The sequence below is a fragment of the Coturnix japonica genome, chromosome 1 (assembly GCF_001577835.2).
Source record: "Coturnix japonica isolate 7356 chromosome 1, Coturnix japonica 2.1, whole genome shotgun sequence".
Classification (NCBI taxonomy): domain Eukaryota; kingdom Metazoa; phylum Chordata; class Aves; order Galliformes; family Phasianidae; genus Coturnix; species Coturnix japonica.
In genome coordinates, this window is record NC_029516.1 from 124,140,141 (window position 1) to 124,165,875 (window position 25,735).

At 37.3% G+C, this 25,735-nt stretch overlaps 1 protein-coding gene across 6 annotated transcripts in view; it reads right to left on the bottom strand.

Annotated features, from left to right (window-relative positions):
• Nucleotides 1-25,735, bottom strand: part of ATP11A (ATPase phospholipid transporting 11A) — a 110,620-nt gene that overhangs the window by 43,668 nt on the left and 41,217 nt on the right. For all 6 annotated transcript variants that reach the window (XM_032441999.1, XM_015849203.2, XM_032442000.1 and 3 more), the window contains exons 2-3: nt 10,063-10,185; nt 1,353-1,442 (exon numbers count right to left, since the gene is read on the bottom strand). In XM_032441999.1, coding sequence (XP_032297890.1) covers nt 1,353-1,442; nt 10,063-10,185 — 213 coding nt within the window. The remainder of the gene's footprint in view (nt 1-1,352; nt 1,443-10,062; nt 10,186-25,735) is intronic.

Sequence of the window (25,735 nt, forward strand, 5' to 3'; positions counted from 1 at the left end):
TGTGTCATTGCCATGCAACAGATGGCAGCAGAGGGACAGTCTGACACAATGAGTCTGATGTGGAAGTGCACATGAAGCAAAGATGTGTCACTGAAATTGTCCATGCATGAAAAATCGGCATCGACTGACATTCATCAGTGCTCACTGGATGCTGTACAGACCAAACAATGGATGTGAGCACAGTAAGGTCATGGGTGGTGCATTTCTTCAATGGCAACAGCAACACTGGGTCATCTCCACTGCTGTAGATTTTCTATAGGTGCAACATGCAGGCTCTTGTTCATCACAGGCAAAAATACAGAGCACAAGGTTGTGACTACGTTGAAAACTAGCATTCTGCAGTTGAGAATCTGCTCTATCAAACAGTGTTATTGTGCTCTTTGTATATGGTGTCGTTTCTATGGAAATAATTAGGAGGCACTACTTTTGGAGCAACTAACATGTATTTAGACCACATTCAGATACTAATGCCTAGAAAGAAATCTGATTTACCTGCAATTGCTTAAGTATAAGAGAGACTGGAAAGCTGCTGCTTTTGAGACAAAGCTGAGCAGAATCTGAAATCAGCCTAGTGCTGTTTTCATGTTATACAACACAGATGTTCTTATGCACACAAGAAGTAAATTCTGAAATACTGAGCTGACTTCTGCAATTATATGAGAAAGAGGTAGAATCCAAGGGACAGTTTAGGATGTAAGAAGATCAAATTATTCTGAGAATCCAAATAGCTCTTTTTTTTTATGCTGTCTGGCAAGCCAAGTGAATTTTTCATTTAATAGATTGTTATTTTTTAATACGTTTAAATGATTGTGAAAGGTTCAGAGTGAAGATGTCTAGAAAGAAACAAATTAACTACTGGAAGTAAAAATTATAAAAACAAGTATTTAGGTATTATGCTAAGCAAGCATTGAAGAAGCATCGATACTTTGATTTCTCTACAAGCCTTAGTGACAAGCTCTTGGAAAATTTCTATAAAGGGATCATTCTCTTATAAAAAAAATAGAACTTTCAGCATAACTAGCAAAATTTAGTCATCAGCATAATTTACAAGAATGGATTTACTCATCTGGATGCTTACTTACTATAAAATAAAGAGTAAAATTCTATTGCATTTCATCAAGAGATGCCATCAGACCAGATTTGTCTTTAGGTTAGATTCACACGTACAACCTGGGAATCAAATAAAACCCCTTTTGTCACATCATCAGTGATGTGCCTAACAAAGCTCAACTATTTACTTCTCCATTCATCAAAACCAGTGGTTTCTTAAACTTTTCTAAACTCCTTGGTTGCTTGTTTTTTCCTTTTTTTAGGAAGAATTCAGAAACTTATCACAAATAGAAGTAGCTTACCTGAACAAGAAAAATGATGAGAAAATAGAAGTTAGCTATTCTTCTGAACTGCTCAAACAAATTTTTTGGTATAAAGTTCCAAAACGTGTACTGAAAACAAAGCACAAATTATCATTGTTCATGAGAAAAATATCACTCACAGCCTTTATTCTAAGAATCAGACAAACGCGTAATTCACAATCCAGGATTAATCTAAACTAAAAATTGTATCATTTTTGTTACTACATTTAATAGCTTACCAAAACAGAATTTTAATTGGCAATAATGTATTCCTGAAATCACATCATTTGCATTACGTACGATTTTCTGAGCTGAGAAAATCTTATTATCAAGGACCTTCTGAATAGTAACAATACTCAGAGATTCAGTTACAGAACAATTCATTTTAACGAAGAAATTTTAAAAAACATCTTGGAAGCTTAACATTGTTTTTAATTCACTTCCATTTTGAACGTGCATCGTGAGGAGGTAGGTGGCACTCAGAGCCAACTATGAAAACACAGCAAATTGAGGACCAAAGTTGCCAGCCTCTGTGCTTTGGCTTTGATGCAAACGTAGTTCTCAAAATAAACTACAGTTCTGAATCAGAGTAGGTAACTGCATATAACCGTAAAAATAACAACATTTCACAGAATGGCTTGGGATGAAAGAGATCTTAAAGACTGTCTAGCTCAAATCCTCCTGCCATAGGCAGGGACAGCCTCTACAAGAGTAGGTTGCTCAAAGCCCCATCCAACCAGGTCTTTAAAAAAATGAAATACAGCACAGCGAAGTGCAAACAGAGCATGTAAAAAAAGAAAAATTAAACGGAAAAAAAGCAAGTGAGAAAGAATCTTGTGACATTGGGTCCCTTCCCCTGCCCTGCAGCAAGTTGAACCTTACTTTTCTTATACAGACCATTCTATAGTTTTAAAAATTGGATTAGAGCATTGCTTTTTGTAATGCATGTGAAAAACGTCATCTAGAGCTGTGTGACAAATGTGAAAAGCTGCTGAAGAAAACTAATGCTGCATCTTCTTATTATCCAAATTATCATTTGACACATCATACAACGACAACTTCAAGTTAACATTCATTTCAAAGAAGACATGCTAAGAAGCTTTTACTAATTATTTGCTCAGACTGCACTGATGCATACTGATATACAAATCATACCACAAGTTACACATCTTCTATACTTGGCCCTGAGAGAAAATGAAAACAGAGTTATAGAAGGAACCTCTGCTCCATCTGCAGATGAAAAAGAACTACAAGAAATATATCTTCTTTGTATGTGAAAAAGCCTACTATGTATAGTCCGGAATTTCAGAACTGCTGAGATTGGAAGGGACCCTAAACACCATCTAGTTCCAATGGACCTTACAACGGTAAGGGACATTTCTCATTAGAATATGTTGCCCAAAGCCCCATCTAACTTGAAACTAAGCATTTCTATGGATCTATTTTAATTCTACTCTCTTTCATTTAAAAACACTAACACTATACTACATGATAAAACAGCCCTCCCCAGCTTTCTTGTTGGATATTTTGGTACTGAAAGGCTACTCTAATGTCTCTTTAAAGCCCTTTGCTCCCATGAATTCTTATGAATGGGGTCCTAGAGCTGAACACAATTTTGCAGGTGGGTTCACACAAGTGGAATAGAGGGAGACAGTCAGCTCCCTTGCCCTGGTAGCCACTTCTTTTTTGATGGAGCCCAGGATACAGTCAGCATTCGAAGATGTAAGCACACACTGCCAGCTCATGCTGTCTTTCATCAACCAGCACCTCAAGTCCTTCTCCTCAAAGCTGTTCTCAATCTACTTTCCACTTAGTCAGTATTTGTGTTTGGGACTGCTCTGATCCAGGCACAGGACCTTGCTGAACTGCATGAGGCTTGCACAGGCCCACCTCTCAAGGTCCCTTTGGATGGCAACCCTTCCTTTCAGTGTTTACTGCAGCCCACAGCTTGGTGTTATGTGCAAAATTGCAGAGTGTACACTTAAACCTAACACCCATGTCACAGACAAAAGTATTCAACACCGCTTACAATACAGACCCACAAGGGACCACTGCATTATGCTTTTATTTATGTATATGTAAGATATGAACAAAATGTTATTCTCTTTATGATATGTCAAAAAATATCTCTGAAGTAAACACTTATTCTGTTTAATAAGTTACTTCATTATTGTACCACCACTTAGCCAAAACCCATGCAAACGTACACATAAGAGCTGGAAAGTTAAGAGCTCTCATCTTTCAGTCAGAACACTTGCATGGGACTGGAATTCTATTCATACTACTCAGCTACTTGCTTTGGCTGCACAATTTCAAAATAAAAGTGGTTAGACTGGATTAGGAGTTGTCCTTGTACAATAGCCCCAGTCATTTAAAGTTCCTGTTGTGATAAGCAACAAGAAAGATGTGATTTGAATACAGAAAAGGGAAGTCCACCATGTGCTTTCTCCCAGTAGTTCATGACAGACAGCATAATCAGCATTAATGTATCTTGTTCTTTACAATCTTAGAGACATTCACATTAATGAGAAGCTTAAATAGCAACAGTAATACACAGACAAATTTTAGAACTTCATTATACTGGATTTCAAAGATACCAAGTATTTATTCCACTTACATCTCCCTCCCTCACTCTCCCAATCACCATTAGTTTAATGCAGTATCTACAAATAGGTAATTAATACTTAGCCATAAACACTTCCAGGAGAAACAGAGAGGATGGAGTGCATCTGCAGTAAGTTTGCTAACTACACCAAGTTCAGGGGAAGCGTTTATCTGCTTGGAGGGGGGGGGGGGGGGGGGGTAGGGAAGTTCCTATAGAGGCTGGATAGCTGGGCTGAGGCCAGTGAGATGAAGTTCAGTCCTGCCCTTTGGCCACAACAACCCAACCCAACAGGCCTGAGGAATAGTGGCTAGAAGTCTGTGTAGAAGAAAAAGACCTGGGAGTGTTGGTCGATGCTCATCTGAACATGAGCCAGCAGGTGCCCAGGTGGTCAAGAGGACCAATGCCATCCTGGCTCATATCAGAGATGGCGATCTGAGGAAATTAGTTCAAATAGTCAGTACACATTTGGGGTTTTGGGTAAAGGGTAGCAAGCATGAAATCTAAGACTAATCCCCAGTGATATGCATTAATCACAGTATTCCTATGTTCAGTCTTTTATCTGTCAGAAAATAAAATACAGAACTATGAAAGGACAAACATTTTGCCATAGGGCTCCTTAAAAATAGCTACTTGTAAAACTAGATTTCTGCTACAAACTGAAATATGATATTCATCATAGTCCTTTCTTAATTTAACAAATCTCAGTTTCATCAGATTGAGGCTGTATCTCCAGGAACTCCTCTGACAACGGCATCCCCCAGGATTTTGAAGACTGTTATTTTATTATTATTTATTATTGTACTACAAGTTAAAGAAACTAACAGTCTCAGAGAATGTTAGCATAATAGATGCAAGAGTGGGTATGAGATTAGATGTGCTTAATTTTTTCATATGCAAAGGGAAGAGAATTAAGTTTTGTAGTGAGTGGAACAGTATCAGGTTTGGACCTGCTTCATTTCCTTTCCTTCCTTTCTTCATTTCCCCCCTTTCCCCCCCCCCCCCCCCCCCCCCCCCCCCCCCCCCGTGTGCAGACTCCATATTTATATGACAAAGTTTATTCTGTACCAGCAGAGAATAAAAAACAACTTAATCCCAGGCTGAGTGAGGAGTGTGGCAAATTACTTTCCTTGGGAGCGCAAGAGAGGTTGGAGAGAGCCACTGACTTGCAAATCCTACCAAGAAGAGGATCATGAAGACCTAATAGCTGTTTCTAACTCAAAGTATTGGGCATTATCCACAGGAAGAAACTATGTTATCATGCCTGTAAGGAAAATCTCATGATGCACTGCATTCCATTACTTCATCCTAAAGGTATTGCTTCCCATTAGGTGGGACCAAGACAAGTCCACTGATGAGGAACTATTTGTGACTAATTCAGATTAAGTCCATTTACTCTTCATTGCTAAAAGCACCTGCCTCAAACACTCTTAGATACATCTTGGTAAACCTTGCTATTTTAACCCCAGCAGCATCAGGTCTGATATTCTGCTTCAGACTGCATAGCTACAAGTCAGTGGAGTGCCTGAGCACAAGGCAGGAGCTCTGCATTACAGGTGCCTTTAGAGCTGATCAGTATGTCCATGCTAAAAGGCATACAAAACACCCCTTGCACCTTTCCCATATGCACTTAAGTCTACTGTTCTTTTCTGTACCACAAGGGACACTATACAAATATTTGTGCTTCACACACACAGCTGTGCCAGTTTCCACCATGAGCTTGAGATGCTTTTTTGACTTTCAAACATCAGTGCTTAGGGCTGTATTTGAACTCCTCAACTTAAAGCTGTTGGGTCATGTCCTCATAGAGATCAAACAAATCCTTGCAGATAAAAACCATGACCTTGGAGATGTCTGGGACAGCCCAGGACTCCTCTGAGTTTCAAGTAGCGGTGGAGGTACTTGAACAATTTTTAAGCTTCAGAATTAAGATTTCTTCCAAATGTAGCACAACAATAAGAACAGAGCCTTACCACCTCCAGTCTTTGTGGTTTTATAACAGGATGTTAGAAGTGAGCACTGCACGGAAAGCAAACAAATCTCTGCTGAAAGGAGGAAAAAATCCAAGAGTAACCTCTGAAAAATGCCAGAATTACTTAATTTTATTTAACTATTAGTCACCGAGATTGAGATGACTCACAATTAATCAGATTAGTACTGAAAGGAACTAAGATTTTGCTTGCAGTTCAGAGGACTCTCAACATGCAGCATTATCGTTTCAGGCTATTCTCATACAAATCAGCATTTGGATCAGCATTCGAAGAGAAGCCCCAAGGAAACAAGCAAGCAACAGACAATAGTATTATTTGTGAAAGCAAAAATGGGAGTGCTTCTGGTCAGTGAATATAGCTATATAGCATTTCAAAGTAGCAAGTGATAGTATTATTTTGTTATCTAAAATTCACTATTTCACTTCTTAAAAAGCAACAAAAGGAAACAAAGCTGCACTATAAATCTGCATTTCATAATTTCATATCGTAACTTAAATTGAATGAAATCTTTATGCAAAGGCAAACTCTGCAAGTAACAGATCTGCTTCCACTGTAGAATCAGCCTTGTATTTCAGGGAATCTAAGCCTACTCCTTTTAGCATCAACCTTTTGGAGGCTTGAACTCCACTGCTTCCAGCTATGTCAGTGATGGACACACAATGTGTGATGGTAGCTGTAGAAATTTCCCTTCATGAAACTATGACGTGAAAGTTTGAAGCTAGACAGGCTCACTAGGCAAAAATGCTACCTATTGATTGCCCACAGACTGAAAACAAAAACAAAATGCTTACCCAGAGTTTTTGTAAATATCTGTAACCTTGATAGGTGGTACAGAAAAAAAAAGTCATCTCCCTGCAGAGTGTTCCGAATATTTTTGTCAGTCTGACACACCAGAAATGTGATTGTGGTTCCTTCAGTCAGATTATATCTATCTTGGAACCTTCAAAATTTTGTATCTCTTGTGGTTCATTCTGCATGTTCTCTCTAAAACAATAAGCAGCTGAAACTGAGCACATGCTCAGATAATTCCATACAGCTCCTGCCATTTTTTCTATGTACCTTCTCCTTTGTTTAAAAAAGGCATATGTATACACACACAATTAGTCTTCAGTTCATTGATTCAACTAGAATTGGAATTGCAAACCCCTATTTTGTCTACAAATGAACAAAATTCATGAAATACAGCAGTTCTGTGAAGATACAGAAGATCATCAGTGAAAATATGGAACACTGGAAATTACTAAAAAACGAAACAAAAAAAATTAGGTATGCCTCAAATCAACAGCTAGCCTATACACTAAATGGCCTATGCATTTCACAGTCTTAAATACTAACAACACTTAGCAAAAGGTACAGACAAATCTGAGCAGAGGTATAAACTGCTTCTTCACAAAATTGCCCAACAGGCTAAGATTGTGCAGCCTTGGAAGAGTACGGCAAAAGACCATTAACAGAATCAAGATGATAAAAACAATAATGGTTGCTCTCAGATTCAAGGACTTGTAATCATCACTGAAATTTAGGAAGCAGGAATTTCAAAATGAAAGCTTATAGTTTTATTTTATCAAACTTCTGAAGTTTCACTGTGCATTAGTTATTCTAAAAATTCATATGGGTTCAAAAAATAACAAAGAAATCCACAAAAACTTGTATATTAAAGTTATCAGTTTTGGGTAAATCACAAATCAACAAATACTGACATTGGTGAAGCATTGGAACAGGCTGTCCAGAACAGCTGAGGAAGCTTTCAGGCTACGTGGGCCTGATCTACATGGTTCAGGCTGCGTGGGTAACCTGATCTACAGGGTGTCCCTGTCCAGTGCAGGAGTGCTGGAACTGGATAGGCTTATGGATACATTGCCACACTGTACGGGACACCCTGTGCACAAAGTATGAAGTATGGACCTTAAGGAAGTTTCATATTATGTTTGATCTAAAACAGTTTTTTTGCTTTTTTATTAATTTGACACAGACTTTTTGCAATATGTTGTTAAAAGTAATATGAAATGAAAAAAGCATTTTTGTTTGCCTAAGGTCTGTCTAGATCAGTTTTTCCATGAGCAGGAATATGCCATTAAACAGATAGAGCATTTACCACATTCCACAGTGACAACACAATGTACAAGAAATATCCCCCTGCACCAGAATCAAATTATCATCTTGCTGACACCAGGAAACCATTTGTGCAGCATTGTGAAGTTTAACTTTGGAAGGAAAAAGCCTCAGACTTTCCCAATGACTTCAAGTGGCCATATTTTTTCAGGGTTTTATGACAGGACATTTGTTAATACAGGAACATACAGTCCAATTGATGAGGTTTCCCTATAGTTTTAAGCTACTCTTTTTAGAAATTCAACTTGTCTTAAATTGGTAGAATTTGAACTTAGATGTTCAGGGTTTCTCATCCTTGAAGAGCAATCATTATCTTTCCTGTATAAGCATTAAAGACCTATAACACCATAGCTGAAAACTACTGTCTGTTCTACTGATGAAAAACTACAGAAACACCCTTCATGGTTGAGGTAACATTATATAGCATGCTTGCACATACATATTCTACTCTAACAGCTATAAGTTTCTGATTATAATATTGTGTTATTTTGTTATTTTGTAGCAAGTTTAAGGCTGTCTTTTTTAAGCTGCAGTAGATACTCCTTCAGAGAGCTTCTAAGGGAGACGGCAAGAAGGACAGAGTGGAAAGCTGTGAGCTAGGTAGCTTACAGAACAAGAACCAATGAATTCTAATCACAGTAGCACTTTACATAGAATATCTCGGATAGAACACATAAATAATCAACTTTAATTGCAAAGGACAGGAAAGATAGCATGACAAGTTTTCTGTATCAATACAATTGTAATCTAAGTTGAACTTTCTGCACTTTTGGGAACTGTACTGTAAAAAGTATGTAGCTGTACAAAGGACTTCTGCAAATTCTAATCCCTTCTAAAAAACAAGAAAACAAGGGCTACTCCAAAAGTAATACTTCCCATTGTACTATGTTGGCCCACAGTATCAGAGGAAGTTGCTAGTGATATGGCAGTATAGACTGAATCTTTCCACCAATATTCTGTCACATTCTCTATGACAGATGGCAATGGAGGGGCAGCCTCACAGAATGGAGTCTGACAAGGAAGTGCAGGTGAATCAAAGGGTTATCATTGAATGTCTCCACATGGAAAAAAAAAAATGCATCAATTGAGGTTCATCAATACTCACTGAAAAATTACAGAAACTAAACGATGCCTGCACAATTAGGTGGTACGCTTCAGCAGGGGTGACAGGAAGTCACTGTAACTCAAAACTTCTAATTTCACTATCAGAAAAAGATGTCAAGCATCTTTTAGAACTAAGTAGGATGCTTTTTATTTCAAAAAGCAGTCGCAGTAACTTCCTTCAATAGCTCTACGTATGTAAGTTCTAGACAAAATGTACATGATTAAAAAGTCACACAATTACAAAGATTTGCATAAAATGTGTTTATGCTGCACAAAGTAATGTGCAGAGTACAGGATTTCCTATTGTACTTGTCTGACCATATTCCACCTGGATTACTTACTGTATTACCTTTTAAATATTTTACCTAATTAAAGATGTTTAGACAATAGACTGTTTTTCTAAGCATACTGTCTTTGAAAGAGATATAGAAAGAATATAGTAAAGATGGTAGTGAATGAAGATATTAAAAAAAATTATGTAAGAAATGAGACAGTTTGAGAAGCACACATTTTATTACAGCTTTGCCATATATTAAAGGAAGGCAAGTGTTCAGATCCACTTTCGTATGCAAGCATACAGTTCTGAGCTTACAGTGTTAGTGAGGTTCTCAAAGCAAGTCTGTGAAAATTAATTTTTCATTCCTTTGTGGAAAAGCACAGCCTCATTCTAAAACTTTGCTATGTATTTTACCAAACACTGGATGAGTTATTTTATTCTTACTCATATGAGAGGCAATTTGACAATTAGTTTTTGTGGAAGAAACTTCAGATGTTTACTTACCTTTGCCAATCATGGGAAAGAAGAAATATAGGAAATACAGAAAGATCATCTTGGAGGAATAAAATAAACACACAAAGCATAAATTAAACTGATTTATGCAAATGAGTGAAAGAACAGTACCTTCGATGAGACTATTCTGTTATCTGGAAATCTCTGAGGAATGTATGCTTCAGTGCCTGGAGGTGGTTCACGATGCCCAACATAAATAGTCCGACTGTCCACCCAATTCTCTTCTCCAGCACACTACAAGAGGAGGAAAAAAAAACCCCATCATTATGTCATTTCACTCAGTATTTCTGCAGTAAGATGAGTTGCAGACTCAAGAAACTAAACATCAAATCAGTACATACACAGCTGTCAACATGCGACCCCTTGCATTTCTCTGTATAATCTCAAGACCACTAAAAGACAAGTTTAAGTCAATTCTCAAAACCTCTCTATCTGCACCAAACACCACTGGTGGAAACGTGAAAACTACTATTCTGCTTTCTTAGTTTTATAACTGAAAAAAGAAGAATGGTAACTTGGTAGGTTGTTTGCAAACATCTTTTTTTTAAGAGAGAAGCCCTGCCTTCTCCAAAATACTAGCAATAACAATATCCTAAGATACACGGCAACTGTAGAGAATCTTAGATTGCCAGGAAAGAACTCAGCTTGCCAGCTCAGATTCCTTACTCCTTAATGAAAGCTGCATCTGCACGTAGATGAGCCAAAGTGAAATGCTCACAGTTGCTTCATAAAACTCCACCACATTTATCTTTTAATTAGTAATTTTACACATATACAATTCACTGTAGATAAGCTAAATGAATCCTTAGCCCACAGTTTCACTAATTACCATCTAAGATAGAAAAAATGCTTCAAGTACAGAATATATTTCTAATACCTTGATCTAGACAGAAAAACAAGGCATCCCCTATTCTGAAAACATCACTTGGTAATTTGAAACAAAAAAGTCTGTTTTATGCTGCAATTATGTACATATGTATACTTTGTATGTCCTGATTTTGACTGGCATACAGTTAATTTTCCTCACAGTAACTGAAAGGAAAGGAAAATAGTGTTGATAACACAGCTACGTTTTAGCTGGCACTGAGCAAGGTGGGATACCCCACCTCCCAGTGAGTGGGCAGCCTGGGGGTGCACAAGGAACTGGGAGGGGACACAGCCAAGGAAAGCTGACTCCAGTAGAACACAAGCTACCCTGCACTATAGGAACAACATCCTCAGCAATAAAAGTTGGGAAGGAAAGAGTGCAGCAAAGTAGGGTTGGGGAAGTTATGCTCAAGTAAAATAAATAAATGTTCTTGAGTAACTGTAACACGTGATTCAGTCTCATTTTGCAGGAAATGACTGAACATCTACCTGCCAAAGGGAATTAGTATATTGCTTCGCTTGCATGTATAGATTTTGTGCTATTAAAACTTCTAAGCTCAACTCATGAGATCTTGCCTTTTTACCCTTCTGATTCACCTTCCCATCCTGCTATGGAGGACTGAGCAAGTGACCATGTGGTGCTTAGTTGCCCAATGGGATTAAACCACAGCAGTAAATTAGATGGAAGCTCCTTTTCTGCAACTATGTAAAGCATCGTAAATACTTCCCGAAGCTTCCCTGAGCACTGGTGCTATTCAGCAAAGTAACCAAAGTTACCAGAAGCAGTTCAGTAGTCAAGCAGAGCCAAAGCATCACTCCCCAAAGCAGCTTGATGAAGCCACACAGTAGTGTGACCATCATATGAATGCAAGTTACATGAAGGCAGGATGATAACCCTTCTTAAGGTACATCAGAGGCCTAGTCATAGCTTGTGCTCCTCTATCACTGACTTCAGAGATTTCACACGCCAGATCCTTGCAGTGGGAACCTGAAATTAAAATGTGGGTTATTCTGCAAAGTACATTAATTTTCCAGCCAGACAACTCCCACATCTCTAATTTGGCTTGTCACAACCTCAAAAGCAGACTGCCATTCTAAATGCTCATACCACTTCTGAAAACAAGCTGATATTCATATAGTATGTCAAAACATTTTAGAAGTAAAACAGTAAAAAAATCTTTCTGCAATCCACCTCGCTTCTGTGCCAAGAGCAAAAACTCAGTGCCTTTTATCATTTTATTAGATGATATTTTTACTTTTTCAATACACCTGAATATGCAATGTACGTAAACGATTTACTGACACTTGGGATAGACATTACTTCTGGAAATGTAGGAGTGCAAGATATTCCTAAGAGTTAGACCAAGTCATACAGTGTTCATTAATTTTTCATTAAGGATATCCCAGACATCAAAGAAACACAAAGATTATTGCTAATAGAGTTAAGTGGCTGAGTTCATAGACAAATGCTTAAAGGGGTAATGGGAATAGAATGCACGAATTTTTGAACATAAAGAATAAATCCCTCAGCTTCTCTTTCCCTCCACACAGACCCTTCCTCACAATTTATGTCAATCTGACAAAGATCTTAGTTCAAATATTTTGGGGTTTCATTTATTTATTACAATCATTTTTATTTTACAGTGTAACCTGATTGTTATCCTGATTTGGTTCAAATAGGCCACCGAGAAATTATTTATCAAGGTAGGAAGCACGAAAGATAGATCTCTAAACTGTATTCTTCCGCACTATCATCAGTTTGCAAAAGTTTGATCTATGTTAAATGCTAACCTACAATATCGAACACTTTGAATCAAAGATTATTTTTCTGTTCAGGTACTTCATATGAGATCATTTGCTGAACGACACTATGGTAATTCAAAAAAAAGCAATCAGATACTGCTGTCTGTACAATGAAATATGTTCTTTTATTATTATTATTATTTTATTTGAGTTCTATTACTTAAGCCCATTAAGGATATGGGGGAAGAAATTAGAAATAAATCTTAGCATTATCTGCTTCTATTAATAGTATAAAGCTCAGCCTACTGAGACCAAGTTTCATTGGCACATCAATGAAGAAGCATTACTTAGCTTTTATGCTTTCAAGCAAGGTCAGCAACAAAGAAAGCAAAGACCAGCAATAGACTAAGTCATCCTTACGTAATGTTAAGCAGAGATGTTAAGCAGGATTATACCGTAATACATGTATAAACTGGAAGGAAAACACCAAATACTCAGTTCTCTGAATTAAATAAAACAATTAAAATATCAAGCTGAAACTAGCTTAAAATTCATCTTCATGCTACTCTTACCCAAATATTTACAGAAATGCATTATCTGTAAAGACAAGGGGTTAATATTCAACAGACTACTGTGAAAAGGAGACAGGCAGACACTGGCAGTTGTTTGGTGTCTTCCAAGCAAGTTCTCTGATGTTAATTTTAAAGTACCCCTCTAACTTCTCAATGAAAAAAACAGAAATAAAAGCAATACAGTAGAGTACAGATGATTATCATCCAGTCCATGTTTTTTTTTATTTTAGCTCCTTCCAAAGATAATTTTAGCTCATTAACTAAAATTGAGCATACCAGGGTTGTCACTACAGCGTCTAGGTACTGGGAAAGTAACTGACCTTGAAAGATTTCAGGTCTTTCCAAGTATTTGTAGTAAACACATTCAACTTACGGTTTGGTAATCAATGGTAGCACTGAATGATACTTCCTGACTCTCCATATGAGCTACTAATTTGGGCATAATTAGTAAAAACAAAGTTGGATTCAAAATTATATTCACTCCCCAAATAAATTACACACAAAATACTACTAAAATAGGTTCAAAATGCATTAAGCACAGATGAAAATAGCAAAAGTCTCCACTGGGCAGGCTGTAAATATATTCTGTTGGACAACATTCTCTCATACTTCTTTGCTAAATGCTTTCTCGGAAGGAGTTATAAACATATCGCAGACTATAGATCGGCTAGCAGTAAATTCCATGCATCAGTTGTAACCTTGCTCATTCAGCTAAAAGTTCTTTCATACAAACTCTTGGCATTCCTAGAGGCAAGTATGGCATCACTTTGGGTACTTCAACAAAACACTACTATTTTAATTCAACAGTGCAATTAAAACTACTGTTAAAATTGCACACCAAACCTATGACTGTTCATCACTGTAGACTATTAAGTACTAGAGGATAACAAGCACAGGTCAGCTATTAGCACTTAAAATCTGCATGAAGAATAATGGGAAAAAGATGAAGAAAATTTTCACAGGTAGAATATTCTGCTCCAAAACAATTGGTTACATTCCATCAGGTAACCACAGAAAGATGAAAAAGATTCCAGCTGTTTATTTAAAGCAATTTTAGTTTTTCAGGTAGATGTAATTCAATGAAGAAAGATTTCATTCTCACTTCTATTTTCTTAGGCATACTAAGTTCTTTAATGTACACCTCATGGTTTGGCGATTGATCTCATCTATTTCCTGTCCCATCAAGTATACAAAGTACCTGCTCTTTTCCACTCAACTCAGCACCATTCTACAGGTAAATGTCAACCATCTCCCTCTGGAAACAGTGGTGCAAAGTGCAAATCCCTGCCTAACCATTCTAGACCCAATCAGCTCTGCAACATTTTAAAGGTAGAGCTGGTCAGTAAATCCTAAAAAGCAGAATCCTTCTGTAAATATTACAAAGTAGACTACTTCTTTAGAAGAAAAAAAAAAATTTACATTTCCTCTGAGTTTCTCACTAGTTAGAACAAATGAGAACATTTGTTCTCAACAAAGCAAACATTCCAGCTTCAACAAAATAGGAACATTTTAATACAAATTTATCTCTGCTTTCCAGATCATGCCTCCTTGAGCACCGTACATAGAAGAAAAGGTTTCTAAGAATATGCTAATACAGTTATACTCAACTGATGTCATATTAGTTTGCACAATTATACTTTAACATCATTTTCCTTTGATTTTTAATTTAGAATGCTGCATTCCACTGAACACTACCTGTACTTAACAGATGACAACACAGAATAGTTTGGTTTGTAAGAGACCTAGTTCCAACCCCCTGCTATAGGCAGGGACACCTTCCTCTAGACCAGGCTGCTCACAGCCCCATCCAGTCTGGCCACTTAATGCTTTCAGGGAGGGAGAATCCACAACCACTCCAGGCAACCTGTTCCAGTATCTCACCACCCTCACAGTAAATTTCCTCCCAATATCAAATCATACTGCAGATATAGCAATATGGATAGCAGAGAGACTAGAGTCAGAGGTCTTTTTCCCCACGTGATATTCAAAATGTTTCAAGAAATTACTGAAATGATGGCAAAAAACCCTGTAAAATACATGAATTAGTGCATGCTTTTGTTTCATTTGTTTTCCTTCCTCCCACTGCAAGGGTTCTGACACATTCTGCTCTTTTCTACCTGTGTAAGATACAAGGGCAGAGAGAGAAATGCCACGCCTCTCTGTACATCTCCCTGACCCCATTCAGGAAGAACTACTACATGGAAATCCTTTCAAGATTGTCTCAATTGCAATTAGAAATTCAAATGAGAAAAGCTATACTAAGTAGAACCATAAGAGAAGGTAGAAGGGAAAGTATCACAGAAGATAATATGCAGCTTTGTCACTTATAATTCATAAATTAAGTTTATATCCAGAGTAGTACCACACCAACAAATTCAGCTTTGTGCACAAATCTTACAGGTTCTTTTGTTGCTATCAAGAGCTGCTAGACTAAAGCAATTCTAATTCCTGTCAGGTAACTAAACACCACACTGCCCTGCCAGCCAAATTCAGAGTGTCTGTAAATATACTTTTAAAGAGAGCACTTCATAGATACTTCAGAACGTTGGTTATTTTACCGTCTTGGTTGCCAGAAAATAGAAATATTTCCAGTAATTCATAAGGAAGCATTTGAGATGGATCAAAAATTTAAAGACACAATAGAACAGAATGGTTCTGTCGGAAGGGACCTTTCAAAGCTGACCTTTTAAATTCAACCACCTGACCACTTTGGTGCCGACCAAAAATTACAGCATGTTGTTGAGGGCATTGTCCAAATGCCTTTTGAACACTGAGAAGCACTGAGCATCAGCCATTTCTCCAGGAAGCCTGTTTTAGTGTTTGATCACCCTTGTGGATAAGAAATGTTTCCTGTTGCCTAGCCTGATCCTCCCCTAGTGCAGCTCTGTGCCATTCCCATCCTGCCAGGAGCTCTGTGCCATCAGCTCCCAGGAGCAGAGCCCAACACCTACCTCTGCTTCCCCTTCTTGACCTCCTCTTCTCCATACTGGACAACTGAAGCACCCTCAGCCTCCAGCCTCTCCTCATAGGAGGAGCTTTCCAGCCCTATTAAAAGCTTTGCTGCCTTCCCTCCTCTGGAGGCTTTCAAGAACCTTAAAAATGGTTTTATTTTGTGGTGCCCAAGAACTATGTGCAAAATTCAAGATAAGACCACATCAATACAAAATATCACCTCTTTTGAATGGCAGTCCTTGTTGTGTTGTATGCACCCTAAAAAAAAGTTTGTCTCCTTGGCTGGCAGGACACACAGCTGTCACCAGCACCCTCACATCCCGTTCAGCCAAACTACTCTCCAGCAGCATCCAGCATTTTCATTTGAACTTCATGGTGTCACAGAACTCCCAGTATTACAATCTATCTAGATCCTTCTGCAAAGCATCTTCAGGGAGTCAAAAATTCAGCATTTTAGTTCAGTATGATCTACAGAAATGAGGATGCACTCCAGTCTTAAATCCAGATCGTTGATAAAAACATTGAACATGACTGGCCTCAGAATGGAGCCCTGGGGAACACCATTGCTGATGGTTCCTAGCCAGATATAGGACCCAAACTCTTCAACCCATCAAGCCAGTTCACCATCCATCATATTGTGAACCTGCTTATTTCACAGTTGGACAGTTTCTCTGGACAGATGCCTGCAGGAAAGATCTTACTGAAATCCAGAAAGATCACGTTCAACACCTTCTCTTCCTCCATCACGCGGGTGACCTTGTCATAGAAGGAAGTTAAATTACTAAGACAGAGCTTATCCTCCATGAATCCATGTTGACTATGGAACAGTAGCAGCTTAGTTTTTTAAGTGTTTTAAGTCTTTCAATATCTCCAGACAATTGTCTCCATAACTTTTCCAGGGAGTGAGGTAAGGCTAATAGGTCTGTAGTCTCCTGGGTCTTCTCTCCTTCCCTTTTTGTAGATGTTGACACTGACTAGAATGTTAACTGATGAATACAGATTATAAAGAAACAGGAGGAGGGAGGAAGGCAAGCAGTGGTTCTTACTTGTTTTTTGAATGAGTAAAAATAAAATTCACAGATATAAACTGTTTTCTTCGTAGATAAAATGATTAAGAAAAGAAATAAAGAAATAAGCACAAGTACCTACTATAAGCCTTTCCAAAATCACAACTCAAACAAGGACGGTGCTGATCAGACCAGACACAACTAAAAGCCATTAAGCGATGTTCTGAGTTTTGGGTTATTCAAGGAAGACACATTCTAAAAATACTACTTAAAATTAGAGCAGTAAATTACTTTACCATCAGCCTTCACTTGGATACAATCACAACTGGCCAAGATGACAAAGTTCTTTGAAAGGATTTTAAACAGTAAACATAATATACAAATTTATCTGCCCATTCTTTGTTCAAACACTCACAGAAGTGCCACTCTCCTGTGTTTCTGCTTTCAACACGACAGTAGTCTTTTCAGACTCAGACTGAAATCTTACTATGACTACACTTAAATTCAGAAAAAAAAAAAATCAGAAAAAAGAAGGGAGGAAGACTCATTTCTATATTTCTGGCTGACATTTCAGAACAAAGCTAGTTACAACATGAGACCATGAGCTTGTAAGCCTCAACGTGTGATTTAGTTTGACTCACTGAAGTTTCCCTCCAATCCATATTACAGCAGTTTATGCTTTTTTCCCCCACAATTATTTTTTAAATAGGCTGATATTGATTTATTAATTTTTAATTAAAAAGTACTGTAAGGTATTGTTCAGCTACATCTGAACCTAAAACAGCCACTAATTGCAAGAACTCACTGTTGTGACTAGTCAGTTCTTGTAGTTAAAAGGCATTTTCATTCCTGTGTGTATACCCTACTAGTGAAATTGATTCTGACAGAGAGAAGGTGGGATATTTTGTGATATTACTGTATGTTCTAGTAAGTTTAATAACTTGTAAAATGATGGTCTTCCAGGCCACTCACATAGCTGGTGGTGATAGAACATCCAAACATCATTACATAAACTGTTCCATCCCTAACATTCAGAAGCTTTAGGCCTTATGTTATTGTTGTACTGGAAATCTATCAAAATATTTCTTGTAAACTTACTTACATCTTTACATACTTACTTAGCAAATACTTAAGTGTATGTTTTAAATAAACAGAGACTCACTATGTAACACCTTTATTTTCTTTGCTACGCATAGACTAATTACATGAAAGCACATTCAATTCTTAGACTAAGACAGCTGACAATACATTGTTTACTTCATCTAGTGATTTCCTAGCAAATGCTATTTTATTCTACTTAATCACTATTATGATCCAGTTTATGAAACAATATCTGTTTTGGAACATAATTTTGGTAACACATATTAAGTTATATACATTTCGAGTATTACATGCAACTAGAACAAGTAGCAAAACACAATGTTCCTATTACAAAGAACATCAGGTATGCAGAAATTAATTCCCCACAAAAATTTCTAAGTTGCTGAAGGCTTAATACATTGGTAAAGTTGTCCATTTTTGCCTTCCCCCATTTGCTTGTTGCAAAACAACACTAAAGGTGACTTTTATGGAAGCATTTATCTGCGTTTCAGGTTCTCAGCATAAGCCTGTATTCTAACTTGGGGTGCAAGTTCATCAGAATCAAATTTCCAAAGGAAAGAAAAAAAAAAAAGGAAAAAACATGACATAGGTGCTGTTAGTACAAGTTAGTTTTTTCCACACCTATACAGAACAACCTAAACCTTTAGTCAAAATGTGACTCTTACTAATTCTGCTAAGTTTAGAATGAAGATCCTGCTCACTTAATTCAGTTCCAAATGCACTGCCTGTAAATAATGCCTAAATAATACCCACAGAAGTAAAAAGGTAAAATACAAATGATGTCCCCTCTCTCCCCCCATAACTGTTATATTTATTGAAAGCCTGCAAAAACCTTGGCATTAGTTAAAATGACAAAATTAGACTAGTTTTTACTATGGGCAACTGTGCTTTAATTGTTTATTATTTTCTTTACATTCAGTGAATAACAAAACACACAGCCTACTTAGATATGAGAAGGAATCCTAAATACAAATGGTTAAAAAGGTTACTGAAACATTTACGTGGAGCTATTTGAGTTTCAACACGCTTCAAACTCTAACATAGCCATACAGCGGTACTCCAGTGCAACTCCAGCACACTAAAGCAGTATAAAATATTAATCATTCCTCGCAATATTGCCAAGCAAAGTCCTATGCTGAACTACTTAAGGGAAAAGGTGATGTGTTGATTCAAGTACAGACTCACAAGTTTTATTTCACAGTTTTACCTATCATAAAGATGCTGCTGATGAAATAATATCTGGTTCAACCCCTACACATAAATGACTTTTTTTTCCCAAGTTTTCTTAAATTAGTAGGCAAAAGAATAATAAATCTAATTAAAAGCACTTGGTGTTCTTGTTTTTCCATCAGTAACTTATGGTATTCAAGGACTCCCATCCCTCTTGTGTGTTAGCATAAGGATCATGTGTAAACCCACTCTAACACGTAAAAACCTTTGACACCAATACTCACAAGAGTTTTAGAATACTTTGTTCCTCAAGTAGAGTGAAAACGTGAATTCCATTAAGATTAAGTATTTGTTAAAAGTTCTTTTGATGCACTCAATTTTTAAGCATTTACTTTTATTCAGAGAACAGCCTAAAGGATTTTGCAAGTGACCAGTATCAAGTACGAGGTAGTATGAGGTTTCGTAACTTGTTATATTTACAAACATCAAAAGACTTATTTCAAGGACCAACACTTCTACAGCGACCAGTCCAATATTTCTTAAAGTAAACTGTTTTCTACTATTTGCAGAATTTTACATGTGAATTAAAAAAATGAGTATTTTAGATTCCAGCTTTTTATTTTGACATATATATTGCCAAAAAAAGTAAAGAAGTTTTCAAAAAACAAAACAAAACAAAAAAAAAACACTAGCTCATAATGCCATATAAAGACATCAATCTGACTAGACAGTAACTAGTGCCAGCCACTTAAAAGCCAAATTTAGAGAAAACAAGCTCAGTCACTGAACCGGTAACTCAGACTCTGATACCTGACTGACCAGCGATACATTTAAGACAGGACACAGGAAGCCAAGCACAGACTTTCAGTTTAAGCATCCTAAACAGGTCCGTGAAAGCTAAATGAAGTTTAAATTAAACTTCATTAAAAATCATAATAATTCAGGGAATTTCCAATATAACAAAGAAGTTGTCAGGCTGAACTTTGCTGTGAGCAACTTTATCTAATTGTCCACATCCAACTGTCCTGCTATGAACAGGGACTAGACAAGGGTTGAAACTAAATGATCATTATGGTCCTTTTCAACCCAGGCCATTCTACAGCCTTTAATGGTCTCTTCCACCTCAAACTCCATAATTCTAAGGGTGAGAAACACTCAAGTATAACACTTTTCCAACGTATATTTTTTTAGTGATATGTAAGGCACTTCAAGTTGATTCCCAATGACTAGTAAGCCTATGTACGTAAACCATACTTAAAGGTTACTATTAATAAAAACATTAATGATAACCAAGAAATTCATAACCAGATCAATACAGTATGCTCAACACATCTGATGTAAGGTTCCAGTACACTCAGACCTGCATCAATGACCATCTCCTGAAATAAGGTACACCAGCAGATGACATAAGGTTGTGAATAAATATTCTACTCAACACTGAGAAACTGCTACAAAGATCAGAGATTCCCAAGCTTAATGCCAGACACAGCTTCAGCATTCATTTTTAATACGTGTAGCAGGTGTATGGCATTGATTTATTCACAAAGAACATTTTCATCTTTTGGTCCTAAGGTATTTTCCCCAAGTCAGATGTACTGCATATATCATACTGCATATTATTAAAAGAAAATGAACATGCTTATTACTCTCTTCCCAAACTCATTTTTTATGAAGTAAAGCACTTTTTGTTATAGTTTGGTTTTATTTGTAGGCGAAAAAGGAAAATGAAACTGCTTGAAAATTAAGGCTTAACCTAATTTTTAACACTGCTTATCTCCTGCACATCTTTAATTTTGTTAAAAAGTAATGACTAAACACTACAACCGACAGGAAAATGGAACTCTATTTTTAACCAGCAGTCAGGTTTTACTGTAGTAGTAAAATCTCAAGCATATGATTTATACTGTCACTCCGTGAGGGTGGTTAAACACTGAAATAGGCTGTCTACAGTGGCTGAGGAGTCTCTGACCTTAGAGATACTCAAAAACTCTATTGGACAATACCCCAAGCAATCTGCTTGGAGCAGAAGCATTTGATTACACACTCTCCACGAGTCCATTCCTGAAGCCAAGAGACTGGCCTGATCTGTGGATGTGCATTCAAAGCATGAAGGATAAGGTCACCCTAAAGACTGAGAAATGATTATCACAGAATCATAGGAGTTGAAAGGGACCTCTAGAAATCGAGTCCAACCCCCCTGCCAAAGCAGGTTCCCTACACCAGGTCACACAGGTAGGTGCCCAGTCGGGTCTTGAATATCTCCAGAGAAGGAGACTCCACAACCCCCCTGGGCAGCCTGTTCCAGTGCTCCATCACCCTCACCATAAAGAAGTTCTTCCACACATTCATGCAGAACTTCCTATGCTCCAGTTTCTGGTCATTTCCCCTTGTCCTGTCTGCACACACTGCTGAAAAGAGTCTGGCCTCAACACTTTGCCCTTCCACCTCAGATATTTATAGTCTTGGATCAGGTTATTTTAGGAAAAAAACAAACAAACAAAAAAACTGTGGACACATCCCATTTTTAAAAAGCAAGTCTCACACTGCAACATTTTATCTATAGCTCAGCAGGCAAGCCCTTAAATAATGCCACAGAGTTTGATGTCAATATAATTAGAGAACATGGGAAACAAGCCTTTGATACTTCCAGTATTTCATTATATTCATCCATGGGAGAAGAAATGTCTGCATTCAACATCAATACATCAAGACTTTTCCTGCATGAAGGACACAGAACATCAAGATACTTCTAAAGAAAGACTTCTCTAGCAAATCTGGAATTGTACTGTACACTGAGATTAATGTAATCTGACCTGTAATGATTCAGACAATAAAGGCAAAAGAGGTTACATAGCTTTGTCTGGGATGAGACGATAAGCATAATCTCAACCTCCACATGTCTGCCATTTAGTGATACAGAAAAGGTTAAACAATCCTTTTGATGTTGCAACCTTTTGAGGTTTCTATTGAGCAGAAAAAAAACGATAGATAAAAACAAGAGAAGGTACCTACTTCTAGGCCTTGATTTACTGCTGTGATTTCTTTGATGAAATCAAAGAGGGATAGAGGTGAGCTGATAAAATACAATTCTCCTTTAAAAAAAGAAAAAGCTTGTGGCTAGATGTCCTTTACTATGAAAATCTCTACAGGCTCCAGCAATCTGAGAAATGCCTCCTGTTCACACCCAAAAGTGTATCCCACACATCTAGTAAGACAATGAACTAAAGAAACGTTCCTCAGACTTTGAAGGCACATCGTTTTCTCAACAGAAGACTTCAGAAAACCAATGTTGGCCAAGAGCATCTTATAGAGGGTTGGCAGCCTCTCAAATCACATATATTAGGAACCCTTATCATAACTAAACTCCCAGCAGAAAGGACATGCTGACAAAAAAGACCTTTTTTTAAATGAACTTGAAAAAGCACAAATGTACTGAGGACATGATAGCCCCTAGTGGGCCCCTTAAAAACCAAGTCTAGAGAAAATCAGGATTACAACTATTCTCTAACTATCTTAGGGGCAAAAAAAAAATATGGATATAAAAGAAGTGATGCTTCAACTGCAGAATAAGGCAAAACCATTGATATTCCCTGTTTTAATCTCCTGTATGTGAAAAGCTCAGTCTAAAACAGGCAATCGTAAAAAGGGGAAAATAACCTATTTAGCACATTTTTCCCCTACAGCAACATTCATTTTTCTTAAAACATGTATATACTTATAAAATAGAGCTATTGCAACAGCAGGGAAAATATTTTTTGCTTTCTTAGTGTTATCATTTTGAAAATGACTCGGTAGACTGATCCTCTTCTTAAATATTTAGCAGTTATGCTCAATATAACTCATCTGTTCCCAGAAAAGAGTTGTGAGTGCTCCTCCCCCAGTCTGTCTCTTCCGATATGGCCAGCAATTCATGGCAGCAGTCCAGGAAACAGAAAACAAAATTGCAAATGCTCAGCTGTTGCACAACTGGGCTACGAATGGCAATGAGGAATTTAAAACTGGCTTGTCATGCTTATTTATTTATTTTCATTTTCACATCTAGGAAATAGCATGGGGATCAAATATGAGTATTATGTATTGCAAGTATTTCTAATTTAGAAAACACATGGCCATAGTAATTCCGTATTTGGAGTCCCACATCCATATTCATAGGTCCTCTCAAATCATGACAGATTCACTGCGCAGTATGGCCTGACATCAAAGTTAAACTAAACTTCCAATCTAGCAATACTCTAAGCAGAGGTTTAGATCAAACAGCTTTCAGATAGAAGTTTAACTTGTTGCACAAAATTCTAGACAAAACACAGAATTCAGGTGATGTTAGAAAAGGTAATTGTACACTATATCTAAAACCAGAGACCAGGAATTAACAAAACTACCAGGTCCATATTTGTGGACAACCATATGTAAAGCCTAAACATTCCAGACCTTATCCTATTATTTATTTTTTTTAACCTCGTGTCTCTAAAGGCAAAGCTCAGATCATATCAGAAACCAGTTTTCTATACCCATTTTTGGAGGAAAAAAAGCCAAGAAGATGTGAATAGTCAGCCTGTAATCATATAAAAAACATAATCTGAATGAATGAGGCATGTTCGGCTGCTGCAGAAGAGCACACAATCAGTCTTGTACCATCTGCATGTTTACAAAAGATTTGGACTAAGTGCTGCACAATTCCAAACATGAATCCCACAGCACAATGCTGCAGGTAGAGAAGATGGAGCAAGATATCAAACTTCTGCTGCCACAGAGAAAACTTCAGGTGATATCTCAAGGAGTATTACTACAAATAAGATAAACTAATTCTTTGCCAGTGCCTACTCGGTAAAGCAAGTAAAGTAGTAAAGCATCTTACCAGAGTAATTTCTTCTAATACTTATTCCCCCCCCCTCTGGCTCCCTTCCATCCTCAATAGAAGATATAATCCAAAAACATGAAAGGCAATTTCAGATTGAAAAGCAATTTACTTTTGCCTTGCATAAACAATTATTCTCTGTTTTTAAGAGGCATTCTATTGGAGAACTCCTTGGAAATAAGTGCACTGAATAAAAGGAGATAAAATTTGCATGCACAGCTCTTGACTTCAGTTCTCCAGTCATGCATAGTACAAATAAAAATGTCAGTCTGTGGTTTTGTCTTATAAACAAACAGGTATGACTGAAAACAAGGAAAAGAGAAAATACTTTCTTACTTTACTCTATGGAACATGACTGCTTTTGACACCTTGCCACAGCTAGCAACATCAATTACCGTACACAACCATCATGCCTCAGAACTGAATAGCTGCTTTGAGCCTAATGCAGAGAAAGGTCAAGAGATTACCAGTTACCCCGTTTTACTGTTTTCTGACAGCTTTTCTTCCTAGCACACATGGCTCCTAAGGAGTCAGTTGTTCCTTATAAGTTGATTTCAAATGAAGTAAGTATTCTGGTTGTAAGAGATAATTACTTACTTTGTTTCTTAACATAAGTTGATTAAGCGCTTATGTAAGAGGCTATCCGGTGGCAGCTGGAACATCTTACTTAGGCTGAGCCATTGCCTATAGCCAAGTCAGCACTGTGTAGTGGAAATGGATCTTGAATTTCCTTTCAGTGGCTTGTGCTAACTTGACAAGTTCTGGCACACACAGAAAATAAGGAGTTAAGTGATCTGAATTAAAAGAAAATAAAGTACAACTCTTAATGAGATGTATTGTCAGAAGACAAATCAATCTACAGCGTAGTTTTGGTTGTTTTTGTTTTGCTTTTATATTTGCTACCCACTGAGAAGGAAGAAAACTGACTTCAGGTGCAAATTTCTAGAGACAAAACCTTTGGATGTTTTTGGGAGGACACTGATGGAAACTTGAAGCAGATAATCACTTATCTGCAGGGAAATTCTTTTTGTTGTTGTTTCTTTACATTTGCAAAAAAAAAGAGAGCATAGAAGATATGCAGTCAGGCACTGGAATGGACTGCCCAGGTGGAGTCACCAACCCTGAGGGCGTTCAAGGAAAGACTGGATGTTATGTTGAGGGACATGGTTTAGTGGGAGCTATTGGTAATAGGTGAACGGTTGGACTGGATGATCTTTTAGGTCTTTTCCAACCTTGGTAATTCTATGATTCTATATACGAAAAAGCATTTGCCATTAACATCAACCCTTCCATATAAAAAAGTGTTGAAATCTTACAACCTCCATCTATATCAAAGTCCTGCACCTCCAGATTCATATAATTTCAGTGTGCAATAAAAACACTTAACGGAGACGAGTTCAGGACAGATTTTGTTTTGCAGGCATCTACACATCATACACAGGATCCTCTCCTAAATCACTGTCCATTATAAATGGAGCAAAAATAACAAATAACTGATTTCATTGGTATGAAGCAGC